General features: G+C 45.5%; 1 protein-coding gene across 1 annotated transcript in view; it reads left to right on the top strand.

Annotated features, from left to right (window-relative positions):
• BARX2 (BARX homeobox 2) overlaps positions 1-22033 on the top strand; it is a 176534-nt gene extending 154501 nt beyond the window's left edge. The window contains exons 3-5 of the mRNA XM_035891837.1: positions 17831-18128; positions 20521-20605; positions 21782-22033. Of these exons, the coding sequence (XP_035747730.1) occupies positions 17831-18128; positions 20521-20605; positions 21782-22033 (635 nt within the window). The remainder of the gene's footprint in view (positions 1-17830; positions 18129-20520; positions 20606-21781) is intronic.
• The last annotated feature ends 674 nt before the right edge of the window (positions 22034-22707 follow it).

The raw sequence follows: 22707 nt of genomic DNA, 5'->3' as shown, positions 1-22707 counted from the left end.
TTTCCAAAACCAAAACCGGCAACAATGTTTTTACCTGCTGATTGTATTTCTCTGAGTATATGCCTGCAAAATAGAAATGGTACTTTCCTGGAGTAAATGATGGGATACAACATCCTTTTGGACAGCAAAGGATACTGGAAACGCTTTCATTCACCACGGTGCCTTGACGGCAACTTCGGTTGAAGAAAAACATTTCCTTTAGGGGAAATATCTTGGGACAACTCCTGGTATTTCTTAGGAAGCAGAGGTGGGGATGAATTTCTGAGTACCTCTGCAATGATGTGAACTTCTTGCTGACAGTTTGCCAGGACATAGTCTGCTTTACCCTGAAACCAGTCATGCCTACAAGGTATTCACCGAGCGTTTCTTCCCTATGAAGACAGCTATAATGCAATAGCTGCTGTTGCCTGTTGCTGCTTTGTTAATTAACTGAAAAATCCATCCAGAAGAGACTTAAGTGTTCGTTTCCAGTGCCTGGCGGGTAGCTTTAGTGTGGCTTAAAATGTGGTGGACTCTGTTAATTTGTCTTCTCAAAATGTTTGTTTTCCCCAAAGCCAATTATGGGTCATTTGCCTCCAGTAATTGATACCGAAATGTTTGTCCTGTTGATGACAAAGTTACTTTAAGTGTTTGAAAAGTTACTGCCTCTGGTTAAACTGGGGCCAGTTTGCACATTGTGAGAAAATTCAAATAGATACCTCATCTAGTTTCTCTCCACAAGAATTCTTCATTCAGATGTCTCACTTTTTATAACAGTCAGTCAACAGTGAGGCTTACGTATTTCAAATTCTAATTTAACCCTTTGCCTGCTGCAGATTACGTCCAAGTATTGCTTTGCTCAGTACCTCTTGATTCCCCCCTGTCCCCACTTCTTATTTAGTCCTTGAAGTCAATAGAAGCTTTGGGTGTGTAGAAAAAGAAAAGGAATTGCATCAGACTGCAAATAGATGAACGTTTTCTGCTGAGCATTCATTTAGCTGGCAGCTTGGGACATGCTGCTGTTGGAACAGGGATAAGTGAATGGAGTTTGTGATTGTGCAGAGCCCGTGGAATAGCTGCGAACTTTGCAGTGGGTGCTCGGTGGTTTGGCCATCTCTACTCGGCTTTGCCCTTGACTCACTGTATGATATGGAGCCAGTTAGATGCTCGCTGCGTGCCTCATGGTTCCCATTAATTAAAGGAAGAAGTGGTTTGTAACACACTTGTGCGAAGTATTGTAAAATCCTTTGCTAAGAAATGCAAGAGAAGCCCAAAGTAATATGGTCAGTGGGGACTGCATATGTTTAACTGTGCTCTTCAGGAGGATTAATTAAGTACAGCTAAAATCTGTATTTTTTCCCACCAGAGAGAAGTCTGTGGGTGGGAAGAGGCTTCCCCACAAATCACGTTAAGATAGGTGTTAGGACTAAGCTGCGTTCATTAGTCTGTAGGGGTTTCAACTCATTCACAGGCAATTTTGATCCATCCTTTGGCCCTTTACTGGACTTTTTTCATTCTGTCCATGTCTTGCTGTTTTTTCTGATTTCTCTCCCTTCCTTTTTCTCTCCCTGAGCGCTCTCTTGCTGCTTCCCCTCTGCACAAACTGCATCTGATAATGTTTGACTTCAAGTCGAACTTTCGAACCCATGACGTCAAGTCAGTTTGGAATTAGGCAAAACCAGTTTGCCCATCCCTCGTTGTAAAAGGGTTAATCCTCTAAACTATTGAGAGACAAGGGCAGGGAATTATGAAAGGAGCCCCTGTTTTATAAGCATTTGTATTGCCAGTGCTTGAATATCCATAATAAGTAGGTTGCTACTGTGATTAATGACTGCATTTTACATGCTGATGATGGATGATGTGTCTTATTGTAGAAGCCAATTATTTTTATTTGGTCTCCTCACCAAAGCAGTACTGGAAATGAGATGTTAACGTCTTGGTGGCAGTATGTTTTAGTCTCAACAATTTCATGAAAGGTGACCCACAAAGAGGAAAAAGTAGTTAAAGTGATGCCTTTTTTCTGCCTCTTCATAACATGTGCAAAGTCAACTCACGTGGATTTTTGGTTTAATATGGGATTTTTCTTTTTCTTTAGAGATTCTTATTTTGTTCCCTCCAAGTTGGAAAGGAGTAGGAATGTGCTGTCGGCCTGAAACTTTATAAAATTGGAAGGAGCAAACTATTCAAATGCCTTAAACTCAGTCTTTGTTTTATTAATTTGTTTTTAACAAAGGACCAAAATACTTTGCAATCTTTAGTTATTTTGAGCCAATTCTTGTATCGGATTATATGTTTCTGATTTTGCTTTAGTTTCAGTTGCACTTTTGTCCCCCATTGTGTCATTTTGTGGTGGTGGTTGAGTGTTTGTGGTGGCCTGAATACACAGGCTAGACACAGAAGAGAAGTAATCTTTTTATTAAACTGACTATATATAGCTATATCTGGATGCATTCAACACTGCATCCATCGAACTTCAAGATTTTAATTTCTATAGAATGATTTAATAAAGGAAGGAGGAAAAAGGCTTCAAAAAGCTCTCTTGAATTAATTGGCGATAAACTATTTCAAGACAGTGAATTTGATTGCAGCGTCCAAGCGAGTCTTTCTAAAGCTCTACATAAACCGAAAGACCTTGGATCTCGCTTCCCAGCAGATGGGGTGGAAACAGAGACAGCTGTAGGCACGGCATCGCTACTTCAAGAGAGAAAAAAAGATGAGTAGGGTTTGGTTTTTTGTTTAAATGTGAGCATTGAAGTGCTTTTTCATATGTGGTTTCCCAAACATGTATTAAAGGCTCATTTAGCACTTGGAATTTAAAAGACCCCTCAAGACTTTTATACCGTTGCTGAGCAAAGCAAAGCAATTCAGCTCGCTGGGTTGGGAGTGTTGATTGCTTTTCATCGTATAGCAGAAAATGCCAATAATCGCCTAAGTTCTCTAGGCAGATTATCTAATAACATTCCAGGTGGGATATGGCCCGTTTCAAAGCTTGATGAAAACACTGGCAATGGAGAGAGTCTGTCATACTGTCTGCAGGGAGAGCACGGAAATGCCAAATCGAAGATGAGTTTCATCCCGGTAGTGCCACATAAAGGAGAGACTGGTAATGACGGTATTGGAGAAATATCAAAAATATTGCCTGCTGACTTATTTCTCTACATCACCATTATGTAAAAATTGGCAGCCACAGCTGATCTTTGGCAGAATATCTTCATTGGTTTAGAAGAACTTTAAAAAAAAAAAAAAAAAAAAAAAAAAAAAAAGGCTGAAAAAAGTTATTTTGGTTTGAAAACCACGCGCTGCATAAGTGCCTGTTATTGGAGGAGTTCCCGTGGCAACATTGCTGATTGCACAATAACAGCATACAGGCATTGCTTCAATATTAACATATATATTAATGGCACATTAAGGAATTGCGTAATCATACGACACGAAAAGAGAGCTCTCAATGCGGTGCTCATGCAGTCTATGAATGGGAAATGTCTTCAGCAAGCTGTGAGATAATAACGCCTCTGCCTCCCCTCGTGGCTTCTGCAGGAGTACCTTCCAGAACACACAACCTCGTGTGGGTAGGTATTATCGATCATCCTCGTTTGGCACGTGGGGAAAACAAAAGTCCAGTGAGATTCGGGGACTTGGCTGAGACTGTACCTTAAGGCAGCAGCAGGGTTGGAAACGCTCTGCCTAACGTCATCTTTCCCCAAAATCTACATCTAAGCAAACAGAACTTTGTTCTTTTGGTCCTTTATGGGGCAGGTGAGAGTCAATAAAGTCGGTGGGAATGAGACAATATTCCCAACAGCCTGGAGTTGTTTCTAGTGCTAGCAGGAGCTGTACGCCCACGCACGTGTGGAGGGAAGAAAGAGCTGCATTGTTTTTTGCCTATTGGCTTTTATGATCGGTATTTAAATGAGATTATCAAGTCGCAGCCGTACCTGTGGAACACGGCGATGCTGCATTCCTCAGTGACAGGTGCCGTAGGAGAATCGGAGGTAAACAGATGTGCTGATGAAAACCAGAGATGGGTGATAACCAAAGCTTTGTCTCAAAGCCCTCCAAACCTTGGGGTGAGGGAGGGTCTCCCATCTGGATCCCGAAATCAGAGCCTTTCTAGGGGCATGTTAGTAGTTCTAGATTGGGCACCTGTCTAACATTTCTGTCCACAGTGGCATTAATTCACAACTAAAGCTAGCAGAACTTGAGCACTGTAGAAACCTAATTCAGTGCCTTATGATTAATTAGGGCCTATCTCCACCCTAACTCTAATCTGTATTTGTCTGGAGGTGTGAAAACAGTGTCTCCTTGGCTGACTTCCTATCAGAACAGAAAAAACCCGGCACGCTAATGTCTGACGTGAGCGAGGGCTCGTATTCTTTGGAGATTGGGACAGCTAAAGCTCACCAACTGGAATTTCTGGCTTACCCTTCTACCAGTGCTGTGGTAGAGGCAGCCTGGTAGCTGGGAAAACCTTGTCATTGCTTTTTCTGACATGTAAGTGGCTGCATGCCTCCAAAGTGCTTTGCAACTCTACGGCTCACATTTTTCTCATGGAACTACTTATTCTGGGTGCGTCTGTTTTGAGACTGCCCATCCTTGAGACATTTTTCAGCTTGCTTTTTGAGATCGGATGAATTTCAAGAGGAGAGAAACTTGTTTTGTGCTTCAGCTGAAAAAAACCCAAAACACCACCCACCCTGAAGTGAATGGGCTGGATCTCAGCTACTATAAATCAGGCTGGTTTTGATGTTGGGGGCTGTGCAGGTTTGTACAGGCTGAAGACCTGCTGCAGATGTGCTCAGCACAAGAAAGACATGGACCTGTTGGAGCGGGGCCAGAGGAGGGCTACTAAAATGATGCGAGGGCTGGAGCCCCTCTGCTGTGAGGCCAGGCTGGGAGAGTTGGGGGTGTTCAGCCTGGAGAAGAGAAGGCTGCAGGCAGAGCTGAGTGCGGCCGGTCAGGGCTTCAAGGGGGCCCAGAGGAAAGGGGGGGACCATTCCAGGCCAGGTTGGACGGGGCTGTGAGCAACCTGATGTGGTTCAAGGTGTCCCTGCTCCTGCAGGGGGGTTGGGCTGGGTGACCTCTAGGGGTCCCTTCCAACCCAAAACATTCCATGATTCTATGTACACCCTGCTGTCGGGTGGGCTGAGCCATTATTTGGAGTCCTCTAGGCCGTTCTCCACCGAGCAACTGGCTGTTCCGCTTGTTGCTTTCCTCTGTTTCCCTCCTACAGACCAGCCCCATGGCAGCCTTGTCTGCTCTGCTTGTGTTTTCACCCACTGGCTGTACTCTGCAGTGGAAATACAGGTGTAATGCTGCAGCCTGATGTGCTCTTTCCATGATGTCTGTAAGCGGTGAATGCAGCTTTCCTTGTCCTCGCTCGCTCCTGGGCCACAGGGCCGGCTAATGAAGGGCCAGTGTTGACGTGAGTGGAATATCGGTTTGCCTGGAGACTGGGGGTGTAACCGATGTGAGCATCCCGCCTCCCCGTGTCCATGCTGGATAGGCACGGCTGCAGGTCGAGGCAGTGATGAAGCCGTACAACTGAGGGCTCTTGCAACATCTTCGTCTCATGACTTAACTTTATGTAACGCAATCCTGAAGTCAAGGAAGATGCTTTGGGAATGGAGTTGCCAGCACTGATTTGTAGCAGTGATGCAGAATGGTTTGCAATGAGAGGTTTCCTTCAGCTGGAAATTCAGCTGTATTTTTTTTCCCCATCCAAAAAGTGAAAGCTTAGCTGTCCTCGACTCATTCTGTGTGGGTTAAGATCCAATCTGTGGGGTGACATGGGTGTGCTGTTATTTGATGTGGAGGGAATAAAAATAGCCGTGCCCTGTGCTGGTGGATGCTGTGACATAGTCTTTGTTGGCTTATTCAACCAAAAAGATGAGCTTTGGAGGAAATCCTTATTCCAAGGTGCTCTAGATTCTGATAATAAGGTGTCAGCTTCCTGGAATTACGCTGTGATGTGTGTTATACGCTTAGCTTTATTCCCTGTATACGTCTCTCCTCCTTACCCCAGCCGCAAGAGCTGGGTTCAGATTGCTGATCTAATTGGCAAACACAAAGGGTAGACAGACTGTGAACAAAACCTGCTCGTGTATCATTTGCATTCTTCTAAATTGCATTGTTTGTGCAGCTGTTCAGCCAAATCGTCCACAGGGTTTATTTTTGTCCATAGAGGAAACAGAGATGAGTTTTCTCTCTGTTCGGGCAGATGCAAGATCAAAGAATCATACATGTAGCTCAGAGAGACCAACCTCTCTGCTAAACGTGTCCTGATGGGGGCAAGATTATTAATAAAGCAGCCCTTGGGATGATAAGCCACGATTATAAGAGGCAAAGGCTTTGCCAAGATGTGACAGCTCTCTTTCAGGTTAACACTGGTACTTACTGAAGTCCCCCTTTCATTGCAGCGTGGAAGAAAAGAGGGGGGTGCCTATGTATTTTGAACACTGATCTACTATTCTCCCGAGAAGAAAAAAAGCGTTCTCCAAAAGATCCATCAGGCAAAATGTACCCAGTCTGGTGCTTAGAAACAATTGAACTCTCTTTCTTCCCGTGTGTCACTCACCAGAGTGTTTGAGAGGCTCGAAGCAGGATGAGGTAGCGATGTTTATGGCAATCTTTTTGCTGGAGCTCGCACAAGGGTGGGCTTGAGAAACCTGAAGAGTGCTTTTGTGTGCAGGGCTTGTCAGCTGTCCGAGGCTGGTGTTTGCTTATGGATGTTGTGATAACAGGGCAGGAAGCAAAGGACTGATTGATTTATGCATGCGTGGCGTTATGCGTTTGAACTTGGACAGAAACCGTGACGTCCTGAGAGAAGGCACATTTATTTATCAAATGTGTAAGGATGTAGGAATGGTCATAACGTGTCAGTCCAACGTCCGTACCTTGGATGGTGGCCAGTAAGAGGGACTTAGGGAGCAGGATAAAGAACAGAATGTGACTTACCCTTCCATTAAACTGTACCCTCTCAGCTCTGATGATCTGTTTCTAGATCTAAGTCCAAATCTTGCTCCTTTGACCAGTGACACCATCTGGACAGAGGACTGGATTTGGCCTCCTACATTTCTCCCCAGTGTCCCAAGATGTCTACTCATCTGGCTGTCATCAATTAAGGACAGAAATGTTGCGACTTAATCTTAGACACCCTGAGAGTTGGGTCGTCTTGGCGCAGTGTTTCTCCTCCGCCCCCAGTAGACAAGGCCAGAGGCTGCCTGTAAATACATTCCTTCTAGCTATTTGATTCGGTAATCTTTTGGCTACTTTGCTTGCTAAATCTGTGTCCAGTGGGTGATGAGCTCTAGAGTTGAGTCTTATCCTCGGTAATGGAGGAGACACTTGGCTGAAGTATTTAACATGACTTAGTTCAAAAGAAAGAGCTTCAAATTGAAGTTGGCTTAACAGAGCCAAAGCATCCCTTGATACTGATATGGTAAATGAGCTGGTGGCATGTATCCCAGTAACTTTCCCGCAGCATCTGAGCACTGTGGTTTATGGAGATGTGCTCGTGTTTATTTCTTTGGGACTAATGTGGCCTGGTCTTAAAACTCCCTCAGAGTCCAAACAGTAAGGGCCTGGAATGGAGGTTCATGTCCAAGCCCACCCTCCATTTGGAGCCATTTCCAGTCATGATGGCCCATAAATCCTAATAGAAGATAGCAGGATCTGCTTGGGTTCAGAGCACCTCCTTTCCCACCGAGTAGGATTTATAGGGATCATCTGTTAAAGATGAGGAATCCCAGGCAGAATCACTTTTCTGTAGCCTCAGACAGAGCTCAGGACATCTCTGAGCCATGCTCGGTTTGTCCGAAGAGCGTGGATTCGAGTCAAGGGCGGCTCCCTTCCAGAAGGCAGGTTGCAGTTTGAATATGTGAAGCAGAAGAATTCAAAACAGAAAAGTGGTGTGTGTTCTTCTGATTCATTCTCCGCTGATTAAGCCAGGGTGCTATTACTTTCACTACAAAGGATTTCTTGAGTGCTGGCCAAATAGATTCTTTAAATGCTCCTTTAAAAAAAGAAATTCTTCTTCATATATAAATTTTCTCCTTCACTGAGGATCTGACAAGGTCCTGGCATACTCCCCTGCTTGACAGACAGCCTGGAAGAAAGGCCTCTGTGTGCAAGGAGAACAACCTATAGCACCCAGGCGGTGCCTGCTTCTGTCTTCCCAGCAACTGCGAAGAAACTCGGCAGCTAAGCATTGCTATCCTGCGATAATAGGAAGACACGGCGGAGTGCCTAGCCCCAGGATAGCAGCACAGCCAGGTCTTCCGTCTCCAGATTCAACATGCACTCCTATCCCTTCCCCCACCCGTATGGCCCTTGAACATAGCCTGCTCGTTATAATGGTTGTCTCCAACCCTGCCAGAAGAACCCTGGTGCCATCCTTCAAGGATCCCTGGAGACACTAATGCTGTAGGTGATTTTTGGATTGTGTGTAGAAGATAGTGTGTGGATTTTCGGATTGTGTAATCACCCCACATCCAGTCCTGTCTGAGGACTATTCGATATCTGCCTGTGGCAGCAGGGAGTGAGACAAGTTCTCGTTCAAGGAGGCTCTCAGGCTCGTAATTTGTTCAAGGCCAATTACTTACTGTGTGTACAGTGCCTTAGACATGTAAAAAAGCATGATATAAATATCAAATGTCATTATTAAGTAAGGATTAATTATCTTTCTGGTTAGTTTTTGTGAAGGCCTCCGGCATGCATGCCTCAGATGCATTCAAACTCATTAATTACTGTTATTATGTAGAAGTTATACGGAAACATTATGTTGATAAATTGCTAATGGGGACAGGCTTGAAACAGAAAACCTGGATCTTGCAGCTCCAAGCGCTGAGGAAATGTCACTCGTGGCTTTGAAATTAGTCTAAACTTAACCACAGATCTAAGTGCCCCACAGCTTGGGGACCAGCAGCTGAAGCTTGCATCCAGCCCCACTCACCTCTGGATAGCTGGACAAGTAGTTGGGTGATGAGAGATGCCTTGAGGCAGAGCACCTTTGAGCTGCAATATGTTCTATTCAATATTATAAAAGTTAACCTTTACAAAACCCAGGGGTTTTGTTTGCAACTGACTTAGCTGAAAATCTGCTCCCTCAAAAAAATGTGATTGAACAGAAGTGATTTCTCTAATGTGCCTAGGGAGGGTAAAATAGGACTCCTGGATGAGCCCTAATTTTCCCCCGCCTAAGAACCTGTTGTCAAAAATGACAATTTGGTAAAGTGCCACTTTTTTCCTCCACTTATGCTTGGCTCATCACAGAAGGTGTAGACTCCTGAAGAATTGGCCTTCAGTCAGAATGCCCTAAAAAAGACCATTTTAGCTGCAGTAAAATTAGCTGCGCTAATTTTAATTTCTTTTTTCTCTTCCTCCTGCGGACACATGCGGGTGAAATCCTGGCTCCACTGAAACTGTTGGCATTTTGTCATGGACATCAGTTGGGTCTGGATTCTTCCACAAAGGGGAGAAGCATTTGCCACCAAGCAGACTTTTTGCTGTGTAGCATTTAATTTTAGCAAGACTCATGTCCTTGTCAGGCTCATTGGGTTCACTGAACTGAAGTGGAAACAGAATATGGTGTTTAAATAAATAATATATAAATAAAATACATAATATTTTTATTTATATTATTTATAATATTTAATATTATTTAAAAATAATTTATATAAATAAATTGTACCTGCAGCCTTTGATAGTGACCTTGCTCCAAGGAACCTTGCTGAATGCTGGTTTGGAGCACCACCAGTGTCTCTGTGTGCTCCAGTTCCGCACTTAGATTTCAGGGTTGACTGCTAGGCTTTCCTCTAGCCTCTGTGACGCTCATGATTCCCATGGAAATTTTGGCTCTGTGCATTTGGGCAGAGTCTTGGGACTATTTTTGGAAGCTTTCAAAATGTTCCAGAAGTGCCCTTCACCTCTGCTCATGTGCAGAGACTTTGGCTCTTGCTTAGCTACAACTGGTTTCTACATGTTATCGAAGAAAAAGAAAGCTCGTAGGAAAAGAAACAAAAAAACCAAATAAAGAAATATCTCCTCTCCCAAATCAGTGCTGTCAGTTAAGTGACCGAGCTCTTAGGTGCTGAGATGCTGGAGAAGAGGAATGGCAATAAAGAACATTCTCAAGCATTCCCAGAATTCCTGTTCAATATGTGATAGCCACAGAAAGCTCTGATTATAGCATTTAGATACGGCACTTTTAAAGGGTCTGAGGATTGCATGCAGGTTTTCCAGCTATTTCAGTATTCAAAGAGGGGTAGGCTCTGCAGGGTGGTCTTAGGGTAAGACTGGAAAGAATGAGAAGTGAATCACTGTCTGAACGGTCGATGTAAAGAATTCCTGACAAATTACCTGTCGGCACCTCTCTGGCCAAGCTTTATTTGACAGGGTTGCTAAAAACGCTTAAGTCCGTACTTTGGTACCACCTCTGGGCTTGAGGCTCAGTTGGCTTGTGCAGGGGACAGCTTCAGGAAGATTTTGTGGCTATGCCTGGAATTGGAGCCCCTTAGGAGAGGATACAAGAGGGGTAGCTGGCTCTGAAAGACCATCTGTGTCAACGTGTGGCAAGGGCTGTGCCGTGCACATAGACCGACTCATGTCTGGGAAACCGTCAGGCTGTCAGCGTGGTGTTCACAACCTAGCCCACCTCTCTTCAGGCCATAATTAGCTCAGGTGCAGTCATAGCCTGGCATGGCTGTGCTGCTTCCCATTCTAGAGATAGCTGAGGGATCTGTGCACAGCACCATGCTGCGTAGCATAAACATCACCCACGTCATTTTTTTTAACGTGGGATTCAAGCGCGTATTAATGACAGCACCCCAGTGGGCAGGGCATCTAGGAAAGGACTGGGGCTTGCAAATGCAAGGAGACCTGGTTATTGCCCTGTGACCCTCTCCTAAGCGCTTGTTCCTAAGGGGGAATGAATTTGCCTGGTAGATGCACAGCCCATGGCTGCTGTTCTCTTTCCTTTTGCCTTTACGTCCTTATCAGGGTGCTTGGTGGAGCACAGCATTGATCTCGGGAAGAACCTGATGCAAGCTGTCTTCTGATAGTTAATAATCATAAAGCAGAGCTTAAGGAAGACATTAAGAGTAGATGAGCGCAGGTTTTTTTACTTGCACAGTGGCTTAAGTTTTTTGTGTGTCATTGGATAATACAATGTAATTGCATATAAGTGAGGTATCTTGGTTTGACAGTGCCGGTTAGAAACACGATGTAAGCAGGGGGAAGAGACGAGAAGAAATCTTGCTGGGGAGGTGCTTAGTCAGTGATAAACGTGGCAGCTCGAGGGTAGAGCTCTGCTGGCAGGGGGGGTGGAGGAGGAGGGAGTCTGCATGCATGCTCCTTGTCCCGCCAACTCTTGCCTGCTGCCTGGCCTTGCCCGACCACGCGATTGCTTCCATGACAAGTGCCCTCAGCAAGGGAGCCGACAGCCCGGCTGTGCAACGATGCAATGCTGAATGTGGGCAGAGACCAGCCCTACCAGGAGAGGGAGAGTCACCTTTCCAGGAAAGACAGGCAACAGCGCCCGGGGGGATGCTGATCCCGTGCTTGCCAATCCTCAGGGTGCTGGGGGGCAAGGACATTGCAGGAAGAGGCCCCCATATCTGGGGGCTGCTCTGCCTGAGCCTGGTACGGATGGAGCAGAGGTAGCTTAAATCCAATGTCAGCAAAAACAGATGGGGTAGGGTCTAACCTGAGAGCAAGAATTGCTTGACTACCCTTGGTGGGTTTTCTGATGGGCAAGAGAGATGCTGCAGGTCCGTGCGGTGCATGGTGGCTGAGGAGGCTCAGCAGAAGGAGCACAGCCCTTGCACAAGAGTCATGTTAGGTCCCCAGTCAGCCTTCGGCTGGCTCCAGCAACCACCAGGCAAAGGAGCCCACACTGACCTGAGGGGACGTCCTGTGGGTATTTGGCTGTTGTCTCTAACCAGTTGGCTCCTGGGCCATGTTGAGTTTCTGGATTGTACCAGGTCCACGCTCAGCTCTGGCTCTGGTGGTAAAGTCCAGCCAAGATCAGTGGGAATGGCATGGCTGGCAGACCTCAGCTTTTGGGGACCTGTGGTGGAAAAAGTAGATGTAAAGCCCTCCCCGCTAAACAAACTGTGTACGGTTCAACTTATTCTCAACTTTTCCTTGCTTCTTTTGCCTTCTTTACTTCACTCAGGGCTTGCTTCTTCCTTTCAGTAGGCTGCCCACTCCTTCAGCAAAATGAAGCTCTTTTCTAAATGAACTCAACTCCTTGGTTCACTTTTGTTTTGACACTCAGGAGACGGCAGATTTATAGACCTTCCTGAGTCGTAAGTTCATTTTCTTTTATTATTTACCTTTCACTGCAGCCCATTCTGAGTGAGATTTCATTCTGCCTCCGAGCAGGGCTGACCTGCCAAGAGGAGCTGATCCATAAATCTTTCCTTCCTTTTTCTTTCTTTCCAAAACAGAATTAGCTGAGTTTGCCTAGGAGGAGAACTGCTCTGCCATTGCCGGCAGTCAAACAGTGCAATTAATTAGTGCTTTCCCTTTTCTCTTCCCTCTAGTCTGTGTCTGCCAGGGTTGAAAGTAAGCCAGGGAGGAGGGGGAGGGGGGAAAAAGAAGGGGAAAAGATTTGTTTGAAGTATTTATTTTTAATTAAAACTCTTGCAACGCAATCTGTTGTAGTGGTGTGATGTACCCATTGCGTCACACCTTGGTGGTTATACGACGTTTAATGGAAATGGCCCAGCAGATGAGCGGAGCTGACTCCAGGTTGGTCTGATGAAAAAGAAGAGCTCCTGATCCCTGCTGATGTAGCTGCAGCCAGTGTGCTGAGGCCTGAGGCTTTGCTGCTTTGCCCGTTGTGTTCACACCTGGGTGAAGAGGGAGTAAAAGGCTGCAGGTTTACACTTGGGATATTGGCTTGTTCTGCCTAGTAAAAATTGATGTTCCTGACTAAAACCTTCTGGAGAAAATGGGATGGATTGTCCATACTTCTTCACAAGTGAGGAAAAAAAAAATATCTTTGGATAAGCTAGATTGTGATACATTTCTAGGACAAATATTTTTCATGTGATTAGGAGTCTGGGGTTCTTCTAGACCTGTGTGGCTTGAGTAAGCCAACTCCTTTCAAGGTGGTGTGGTTGGTGCGTTGTGCAAGGGGCAGGTCTGTTCCCTGTACAGAGGCTGCCAGCATGGCCTGATTTTAAATAGCAAAGCAAAATGTTTTTAGATCCTTAGAAAACACTCTGCAGATCCAATGTTCTTTTTATTTTTAGCTCTTGGTTAGTTTTAGCAACTGAGTGGCCAGATGTTTGCTTTATGGAGATGGACAGAAATAAGAGCTTTCTTGCTGTTTGCAATTGCGACTATTCAAATGCTTAAAAAATAACTATGGGAAAACTTCTGTTGCTGAAGCACTGCTCTCTCCATTGTGCATGGTACAAAATATGGATTATACTAATAATTCCCAAGTATTTGAGAAGTGTTCAGCAGCAAAGTGAGTCTGAGACTACCCTGGACTTTGGGGTGATTAAGACTATTTTAATAGATAAAAGTGGGATTTTTCTGTATGAAACCACATAGTAAGAGACCACTGTCCCTATGAAGAGCATTGAGACCTCCTGAGTCCTAAAACACTGGTGGCTTCACCATCGGGACTGTGCTGCCTCTTGATTCTTTTAGATGGAGACAATAAAATAAATACTTGAGGTGTGTCACTAGGGTAGCAAGCTAACTCCTCATTTTCTGGCTCATGGGGGCTGCTTTTTGGTTTTCAAGTGCAAAATACAGGATTGGAAAAGGGGCTCGGCCAACAGTGCAGGGAAGTAACGCGTGCAGCTGAAACCATTCTGAAAGGCAGGTACAGAAAGGACGAGCTCGCACTTTGTTTCCATTCCTTCCCGTCTTGGGAGACGGAGCGTGTCACAACAGTGCTGAGCAGACAAGAGCTGCTTGCCAGCATTTAATTTGTTGAAGATTAAGAAATTATTCTGTTCTTACAATACCATGTCAGTCTAGAAATACCTTTGAACTCTGGGGGATGTGAAATTTAGATCTAGCCTCAGATTTCATAGTGTTTGGAAGCCAAGGCTTTATCAGGACAAGAACTGTACGGATGGTTTAAGGGGAGTCATGTTAATAGTGTAGCTAGAGACAACAGACTGGCTCAACTTCAGCTACCTTTGAACTTTGGGATAACTAGATCCAGAACAGGACACTGAACTTGGGCTTTTTTCTTTGCGATCTAGAAGCTAGCTGGTACAACGTAGAAGCTAGCTATTTCTCGTTTACTTTTATCTGCAAGGGGAGTTGACTGCTGAAGCATTGCCCCCTTTCCCCGCCAGAAAATATCTGCAGCCTCGTCTTTCTCCAAATGTTGTCCTTACTCCATGCCCTAACCATCTTGTGTCCTCATCAGGCGGAGGGCAGAAAGCTGAGAAGTCTTGTATACGGCTGGGCTGGACATCAGCAGATGCTTTCATTATTTGTGATGGTTTCTAAAAGCACTGTCGCAACTGTTGGTGTCAAACCACAAGCAAAGGCTTCTCTTATGAGCGCAAATGATAAACAAATATAAGGCACTTGATGTCAACAGCCTCACAAATCTGTTCACCACCTGGGGCTTGAAGCAACTCAGCAATTGCAAACCAGTACTTGCACAGAAGTAGAACAGCGGTTTCAGAAGTGCCGTAAGTAAATACGTGTCCTGACGTGGGCACCAAAAATAAGCATGTGCTGAGCTTTTCTGAGCATTTGGCCAGGTCACAGCTGCTGGCTGCTGAACAGTTTGGAAAATGTATCCTCTCATTCAGGTGCTCAGCACTTGAAAACATGGACCTGGACAACTCCAATGTCATCTGCTTCTCTAATAACCAACCCCTGTTTTACCCTGCAAAAATAGCCAAGTTCTCACTGCTGGTCTTGGGAGGAAGAAAGCAGTTCTTTTATTCCTGATCCTACCTGATTATTAGAAAAATAGCCTGAAGAGACTTTGTGCTGTTTGATGGAGGCAGATCTTAAACCCTGGGACAGTTGTAGCTAGCTTCCCCCCCACTCCAAGCAGTCCCACATGCTGCTACCATGCCATATGGGAAAGCAAATATCCTGGATTGCTCTGATATCAAATACCTTTTGCTGACCTCTCTTGAAGAGAGTTCCCTGTAAAAATGCTTTCGTCCAGTGGTTTCAGTCACTTGGAGCCTTGCAGGAGTTTCTGAGCTCTGGTGATTTATTACCCCTTAGTAATCTTGTGGTTTATGGAGAGCCCTGCTGAAAATATATGGGGGTACGAGGGTAAAAGTATAAATTAACCAGTGATCTGGTACCGAAAGCCACCCATGTGCAAGGACAGGAATGGGGTTTCAGGCTATGAGATAAGGCTTGGCAAATGAACCTGCAGGGGGGCAGGAGCTATGTGATGGGAAGGTTTGAACCAGGACCCCCTACCAGCAGGATAAGGGTATATAATAGAGATGGGTCCACTCCTTTATGGCACGTAAGCTAACCCTTATCACCCTCTACAACTGCCTGAAAGGAGGATGTAGTGAGGTACATGTTGGTCTTTTCTCCCTGGTAACAGGTGATAGGATGAGGGGGGAAATGGCCTCGAGTTGTGCCAGGGCAGCTTTAGGTTGGACATCAGGAAACATTTCCTCACCAAAAGGGCTGTCAGGCACTGGAAGGGGCTGCCCAGGGAAGGGGAGTCCCCATCCCTGGGGGGTATTTAAATGCCGGGCAGATGAGGTGCTGAGGGCCAGGGTTTAGTGGTGGGTTGGCAGGGGTAGGGGAATGGTTGGGCTTGATGATCTTAAAGGGCTTTTCCAACCTAAATGATTGTATGAGGTGGCTTCACCTTCCTCCTTAGGACTCTTGCAATAGAGGTGCCCTTCAAGAAGGGAAGAGGGGCTGATTCTTTTTGGCAAATTTGGCTGAAACGGAGGAAATCATCTGCTCCATCGAGCAGTCATCATTGCTTTTGATATCCCATGACGGCAGAAACTAACTGTAGTGGGTACGGGCGAGGACTACGGGAGCAGGATCTGGTTTACCTTCTATGTAGTGGGCTGGTGTCAGTGGGTGCATAAATACCAGTGAGGGCAGAAGTAGTAGTGTAAAGCAAAGGACAGCATGGTCTATTCTAATTTATGATCTTTGAACAGCCACTGAGGTTGTAAATCAAGGCAGAATTTCTGCCAGGTTACTTGGTGATGCTGTAGATCAGCACGGTCTTCAGCTGAAAAAATTCCACAGAAAAAAAAAGGGAGATAACGCTTTACACAAGCTAACGCTCGGCTTGGCAATTCTGATCTCATCTCTCAAGTACTTCCTCGGTGGTTTAAGTGGAATAATTTAAATATAGTGGAAATATTTTGATTTTTAATGTTGCAGAGATATGGAGGAGAAAGCAAGGTTTAAGTCCCAGTCTGCCTAAGCCCCAGTCTGTTGGGATTTACAGTGTTGCTTGAATCCCAGTCTGTTGGGATTTACAGTGTTTTGGCAAGAGTTTTCCAAGCTTGCTTTGTAAATGCCTGCATTTTGTACAGCTTGCAGTGGTTGTGGAGAGAAGCGATGGTCAATGAGCTGCACGATTCTTTGACGTACCCTGTGCACCGCAGCTTACCTGGGACCTGATGTATGCGATAGCAACCCTTCGCTCAGGGGAGGAGGGCAAGGAATGCAGGTCATCAGCAGGCCAGGCTGACAACTCTGTTCTTCCACTGTGATGAGTTACTCACCCAAATAGACTCATTGAGGTCTACAGATCGTTATTTTCATTAGTGGTGATTCATATTAAAAGTTTCACAATCAGGCCTGCTGGTGTAATATGTTCCTTTCCACAGCACCATTTATCTAAAGATCTCAGAATACTTTATGTACGTTAAACTTTAATCCGTGTTTTACCACCAGTGAAGTAGGTAAGGAAGATGGTTTCCATTTTGCAAATGAGGTAAACTGAGGTACGGAGCAAGAAAGCGACTTGCCCAAGACTGTGCAGGTTGGTTGCAAAGCTGTAGAGAGTGCTATCATGCAACGAGTGCACATTTCCCATACCCAGCCCTGTTCCCCTGCCTGAATTTTAAGGGAACATTCAATTTCCTGGGGCTAAGGCTGAGCAGAAATGTGTCTATAGCTGTAAATTCAGATGGTCTGATGTGAATCAGAACTTCCTTTAGTGTTTAGATTTGTCATCCCAAACTGGCCCTGACCTGAAAGGATTGGAGCAGAACTGTCGGCTTTTTTTAGGGCTGGTATCAACTGGTTGGTAGAAGATGTGGAGTTAAGAGTCAGTGAAGAGCTCAGCTTCCAATCTATTCATCCTCTTCTGCCTGTGTAGTCAACAGGGTCAGTACAGACAGCGGAGGATGAAAGTGTGATTCATCTGACTCTCAGTTACCTACTAGAGGATGAGATGAATGGGGACTTGAACTCCATTGTCTGTTGCCTGCAAAGGGAGATTCAGTAACTGTCTCCAGTGAACCCTGTCCTGGTGTCTGTAGAGAAGCAGAGTTGGGTGAATGGGGATGGGTTTCATCGTTTGCTGAGTTTAATCTCTTGTGGTAATTAGGCAGATGACTTCAATGGTGTGTATTATAATAGCGCCTTAAATAAAAAAAATGGAAACGCAGGCCCTCCTTTCCCTGTGCTAGGGAAACGTGTGCCAAGACTCCCAGCCCAAGGAAAGCTAGACATGTGCAACTGGGGAGAAGGAACAGGTCCAGAGAGGGGAATGGACTTGCTTGTGGTCATTTAACAAATGCCTGGCAGAGCCAGAGAAGATATTTTTCTCTCCTTACTCTCGCCAGTGCTCCCATCTCTTAACCATATTGCCACTGAACTGGCCTTTATCTGCCTCTGCTTCCTTCCCTGCCAGGGTCCCCTTCTCTGAGGGCATATCCTCTCATCTCCGTCATCACCAGGCAGCCCTCCGTGGTCCCTCACCTTGTCCCAGCTGCCACCAGCTCCCGCGTGCTGCCAGCCCAGCCCTCCTCGGGGACTTCAAGCTCGGAGGTAGCTGCCAGCGAGACCCATGCCAGCAGTGAGTCGGAGGCAGAGCAGCCCACGCCGCGGTTAAAAAAGCCACGCCGGAGCAGGACCATCTTCACAGAGCTCCAGCTGATGGGCTTGGAGAAGAAATTCCAGAAGCAGAAGTATCTGTCTACCCCTGACAGGTGGGTCGGTCTCTTAGAGTAGGAAAAGTAATGAGCAAAAGGGCTGCTCTAGCCCTGCTTGGCTGTTCATACACCAAACACTCCCTGGCTTCAGTGTGCTGCCTTCTGGCTCCATGGAGATGCCTCTGCCATGGCCAAGGACTTGGGCAGATGACCAGATTCCACTTCAAGGCTAACTTAGATCCTGTCCCCTCCTTGGATCTGGTGGTGGATGGCTGTGTCTCCGTGGCAGCTGAGAGGATTGGCTGTAGCTTCAGCTGGCTGCTGAACTAGCTTTTATCTGGCAAACTTGGGTAGCAACTCAATGTGCAGGTGGTGGCCTGTCCATCAGCTCGAAAACAGAGGGCTGCATAGGGTTGAAGGCTACTTTCCCCTGTCAAGGCACAAGCAGGTACCCTGTCTTTGTGAGGGAAAAGGCAAGGCCTTAGGGACTACTTGGTACCAAGTGGACAAGCTAAACTAAGGAGAGGCTTCGTCTTCTTTAAAAAAGACTTTGAATCCTACTCCACAAATTTAAATTACAGGAAAAAGGCCTGTCCAATTCCTGTTAAGTCTGTAGACCTAGAGATGGTTTGAAAGGTATACCAGACCTTGAACACCACAGATGGCAGTGTCCTAGTATTTCAATTGGTTTTGAAGATTGGCATTCTCCGCTCATGCTGCCCGTCACCAAAGCCAAGGATTGCAGCTAGACCAAATTCCATGGGCACAGCCAGTTTCAGAGTTCCTAATGCTCCCGAACTGACTCCTCACAGCTTCACAAAACCAGATGGTTGACGCTGTTGATGAAGCACTTGGGGCTGTTAATTTTGTGTTGTGACTGTTCCTTGGCTTTGTACATGTTTGAGGCTGCTGAGCCATTCCTGTCCACGTACCACTTCCCCTCTGTTTGTTTCCTCAGGTTTCTAGGCAATGCTGGTTACGCTAATGCGTGTGGCAGGAGGTGGTAACTGGTTGCAGGTAATGAAAGTGTGATAAGACATGTGCACTAAGGCAGGAGTTAGTCCAGCAGTGTTTCTCTCTGTCAGCTCACTGCTGGAAACATGATGGTGAATTGTGCCGCTTGGAGGGCAACTGAAGCGCCTGGTTTATGAGTAGTAAGGGAGCGTGGTACAACAGGATAGTGCCTCTGCTAGATTCTGCTTCTCAAGTAACAGTGATGGTATCTTGAAGTCAATGGGATATTATATAGTGGCGTAGGCAGCAGGCACACCAAGCCTGTAGGTCTAGCCTGAATCAAAGTGGGGGAAAAGCATGAATCCATGAGTGTGCGTTTGAGCACAGAGAGCTGGTGTGGGGTACGTAGGTGTTTGTACATGTGAGAGTGAGCCTGACTGCCCTAGGAGCCCAGCCGAAACAAAAGTTTCATTATGAAAAACTTGGCCTTGACAAATGTGTTTCCCCATCCAAAGGCGGGGAAGTATTTTCCAAAAAGTTCACGCAATCCAGAACACCTTGGAATGTGACTCTGAGTTTGAGCTGTCCCACCTGCAGGACTCGCGTGACTCTGGGGGGCACTTGCCCAGCGTCGTTGAAGATTTCCAACTCCCTCCGTTGTGCAACTCCATTACAACGCTGCCAGATGAATGGTGCTGTCACCTGTGGGGAAGGATAAAGAGTTACTCTGAGCTGCATTTGCTTCATATCCTGGGTTTTAATAGAGAAATAATGAATGGTTTCGGATGAACTTGCACAGGTTGGAGATTTGTGGAGGATGAATCAGGATTATGGGCTGTCTGCCACATATACCCTTAAGCTAAACACGCAAATAATACATTCATTTATAAGCCTAAATTGCCTATAATAGGAGAATGCATAAGAAATGAATAGATTTAGAAGTACTACTACTCTGTGAGAAATGAGAAAGTATTATCATCCCCATTATGTAGGTAGTGAAGAAGAAGATAGACAATACAAAGAGCAGCACTTTTGAAGGCAGACTGATGCTGGGTGTCTTGGTTCTTACGTGCTTGCTTCAGATACCATAGACCTATTCTTCAGGGACGCGGTGTACCACTGGCTCCCTGCTTTGTATACCAACATGGAGCGTCAGCAGTTGAAGGCTTGCGTTTCAAATAGGGCAGGCAAACTCGTACAACTTCTAGACTTTCTCGTTTGTCCATCCATCACAGAGGAGAAAAGAGAACAGATAGCCTGCAAGCACCTAAATATTCTTGCTTCTTCCGTAAGAGCATCTATCTGTACATCCTAAATTCACAGTGGTTTACCACTTTTGTCTGACCTTTTCTCAAAACGACAGATTGGAGTGACAAATAGCTGTCTCTTCTGGCAGTCCCACTGTTGTAGGCTCTTACAGTGTTGGGTTGGCTGCACCTGGCATCTGAGCTCTTCTCCTCCATGAACTCATTTCAATGTCTGTCTTGTCTCCCAGGCTTGACTTAGCCCAGTCGTTGGGGCTGACTCAGCTCCAGGTGAAGACGTGGTACCAGAACCGTAGGATGAAGTGGAAGAAAATGGTAAGTGGTTCATTGCCATCATTAAAAACCGATTTCAAAAGAACAGATTTGGAAGCTGAGCATAATGTCAGTGACCTGTGTCTGTTTATACCAAATTTTGTTTTATTCTCGATCACTTTTCTTAGAGACTTACTCTGTTATAAAAAGTTCATACTGCAACATATGTGGTAGGCTAGAGGGACCATGGGCAGTAGGACGCATACAAGGCAAAGGGATGAAAGAAATTAGAACAGAACAGTTTTTTTTTGGATTGGTTATGTGCATAGACAAAAAAGATTGCATCGCTCCATGGAAACCAGTGCAGTTTTGAGAGCTAATATCATTAATTCTTGCTTTTCAGATCTTTCTTTTACCAATTCCACTTACTCTCAGCTTCATGGCCCTTTTCCAGTGAAAATGCTTTTAGAAAGGACAACTGTCCGATAAATCCTGGTGGGAACCATGATGCTGTCACATTCTCCAGTGGAGATGTTTATGTATTCTGATCTGGGAGAGGAGATGCAGTTCTAGACTGTATTTGTAATGTATGAGACAGCTGCAGAAGTTACTGCCACTTAAAACAAATTTGGGATTAGCTTGGATACAGATCTTTGTTTGGAAGCGTCTTGTTGCTGCAGTGGTCGTGAAGGGAGAGGGAATTAAACGTAGGAACAGACCTGTTGTGCTGGACCCCGCCTTCTGTAGAGATGAGAGGGGTCTTGTGTATTTTAATGCAAGTGTTAAAAAACAAACAAAACAAACAACATAATAAAGACTATTTCAGAAGCCAGAGAGGCTGGAGAAAAGGCAGTCAGAGGAAATCCTGGCTAAGGTTTATGACTGTTCTAATCTGGGCTTTGAATAAAGCAAACACTCGGGAAAGGACCTGAATTCTGCATAAAATATTCTCTGTCTGTAGTGTTGAGGTCTGTGCATAGGCTGCTTTTGGTCCTCCCATAGGAACTGACTTGGACACCTGCAGAGGTTTGGGTGTTCTTGCTGGTAGTGTTTGCAATTCATTTTATTTGTATGAGAGTATGGGTGAGCTCACTCCATGAATGCAGGGCATTTCTATGAGGCTGAAATGGTGACCAAGTCATTAACTTTGAGGTGGAAGCCGAGTTTCAGCCTTCTGTAAAGGATGTCCCACAGCAGCAGAGTTCAGATTGATCCTGACCGTTCATCTCTTTGCTCCAGGTGCTGAAGGGTGGACAGGAGGCTCCAACAAAACCCAAAGGCCGTCCAAAGAAAAACTCCATTCCCACCTCGGAGGAAATCGAAGCAGAAGAGAAAATGAACAGCCAGGCTCAGAGTCAGGAGCTGGAGGGATCTCAAGCCCCTGAGGAGCCTAAACTGACAGAGGAGAAGCCAGAAGTCTCTTTGGAGACCGAGAAGTCTCCAGAACATATACCAGAGCCCTCCTCAGAGGAGACTACACCACTAAGTTAAAAGGGAAAGCAAGGAAGGAAAGGGGAAAAAAGAAAAGCAAAAAAAGATAAAAGAGAAAAACCAAAACCAAATATATATATGTGTATATATATATTTAAATATGTATGTAATTGTGCGTGTGTACATATATATATAAATATACATATATATGTAGACCTTGTGTACAAGTCTAAAGATTGGTCACGTTGTGCCTTTGGGAATCAGCCATCATGGGCCACGGTGGAACACAGACATCCCACGTGAGTGGTGACAACCTGTCCCTCCGGCGGTGTGCGTAAGCCTTCCCACAGATAATGACGGAGGCCTGAAGGTGTTTCCAGAGAAAACCACATCACAGCTCCTGGCAAATAAAGGAGACGTCCAGGTCTCCTTTCACCCTGCGGGAGGCAAATGTGTAGTGATACGACTGCGTTGGACGGTTCAGTGTGTTCTCTCGACTTTATCCTTGCCTTTTAAAGTAGTGCAAATGGACGGAGTACTTGGTCTGCTCTCAGATCAGGGACAGCTAAGAAATGGGGAGCTCTGATAGCACCATTTCATTGTATAACCAGCACTTATTTCTGTTAGGGATGGGCCCAACTTAAACAGTTTTAGGAAGGAGTTCAGACCCATGGGTTTGCTCTGGCCCAGTGTAAAGATCAAAGCTGCTGAAGCGAGATTGATACCCGGGTCAG

Source organism: Egretta garzetta, unplaced genomic scaffold (assembly GCF_000687185.1).
Source record: "Egretta garzetta isolate BGI_Z169 unplaced genomic scaffold, ASM68718v1 scaffold943, whole genome shotgun sequence".
NCBI lineage: Eukaryota > Metazoa > Chordata > Aves > Pelecaniformes > Ardeidae > Egretta > Egretta garzetta.
The sequence above is the reverse complement of the archived record's forward strand: the minus strand, read 5'-3'. Positions and strand labels throughout refer to the sequence as shown.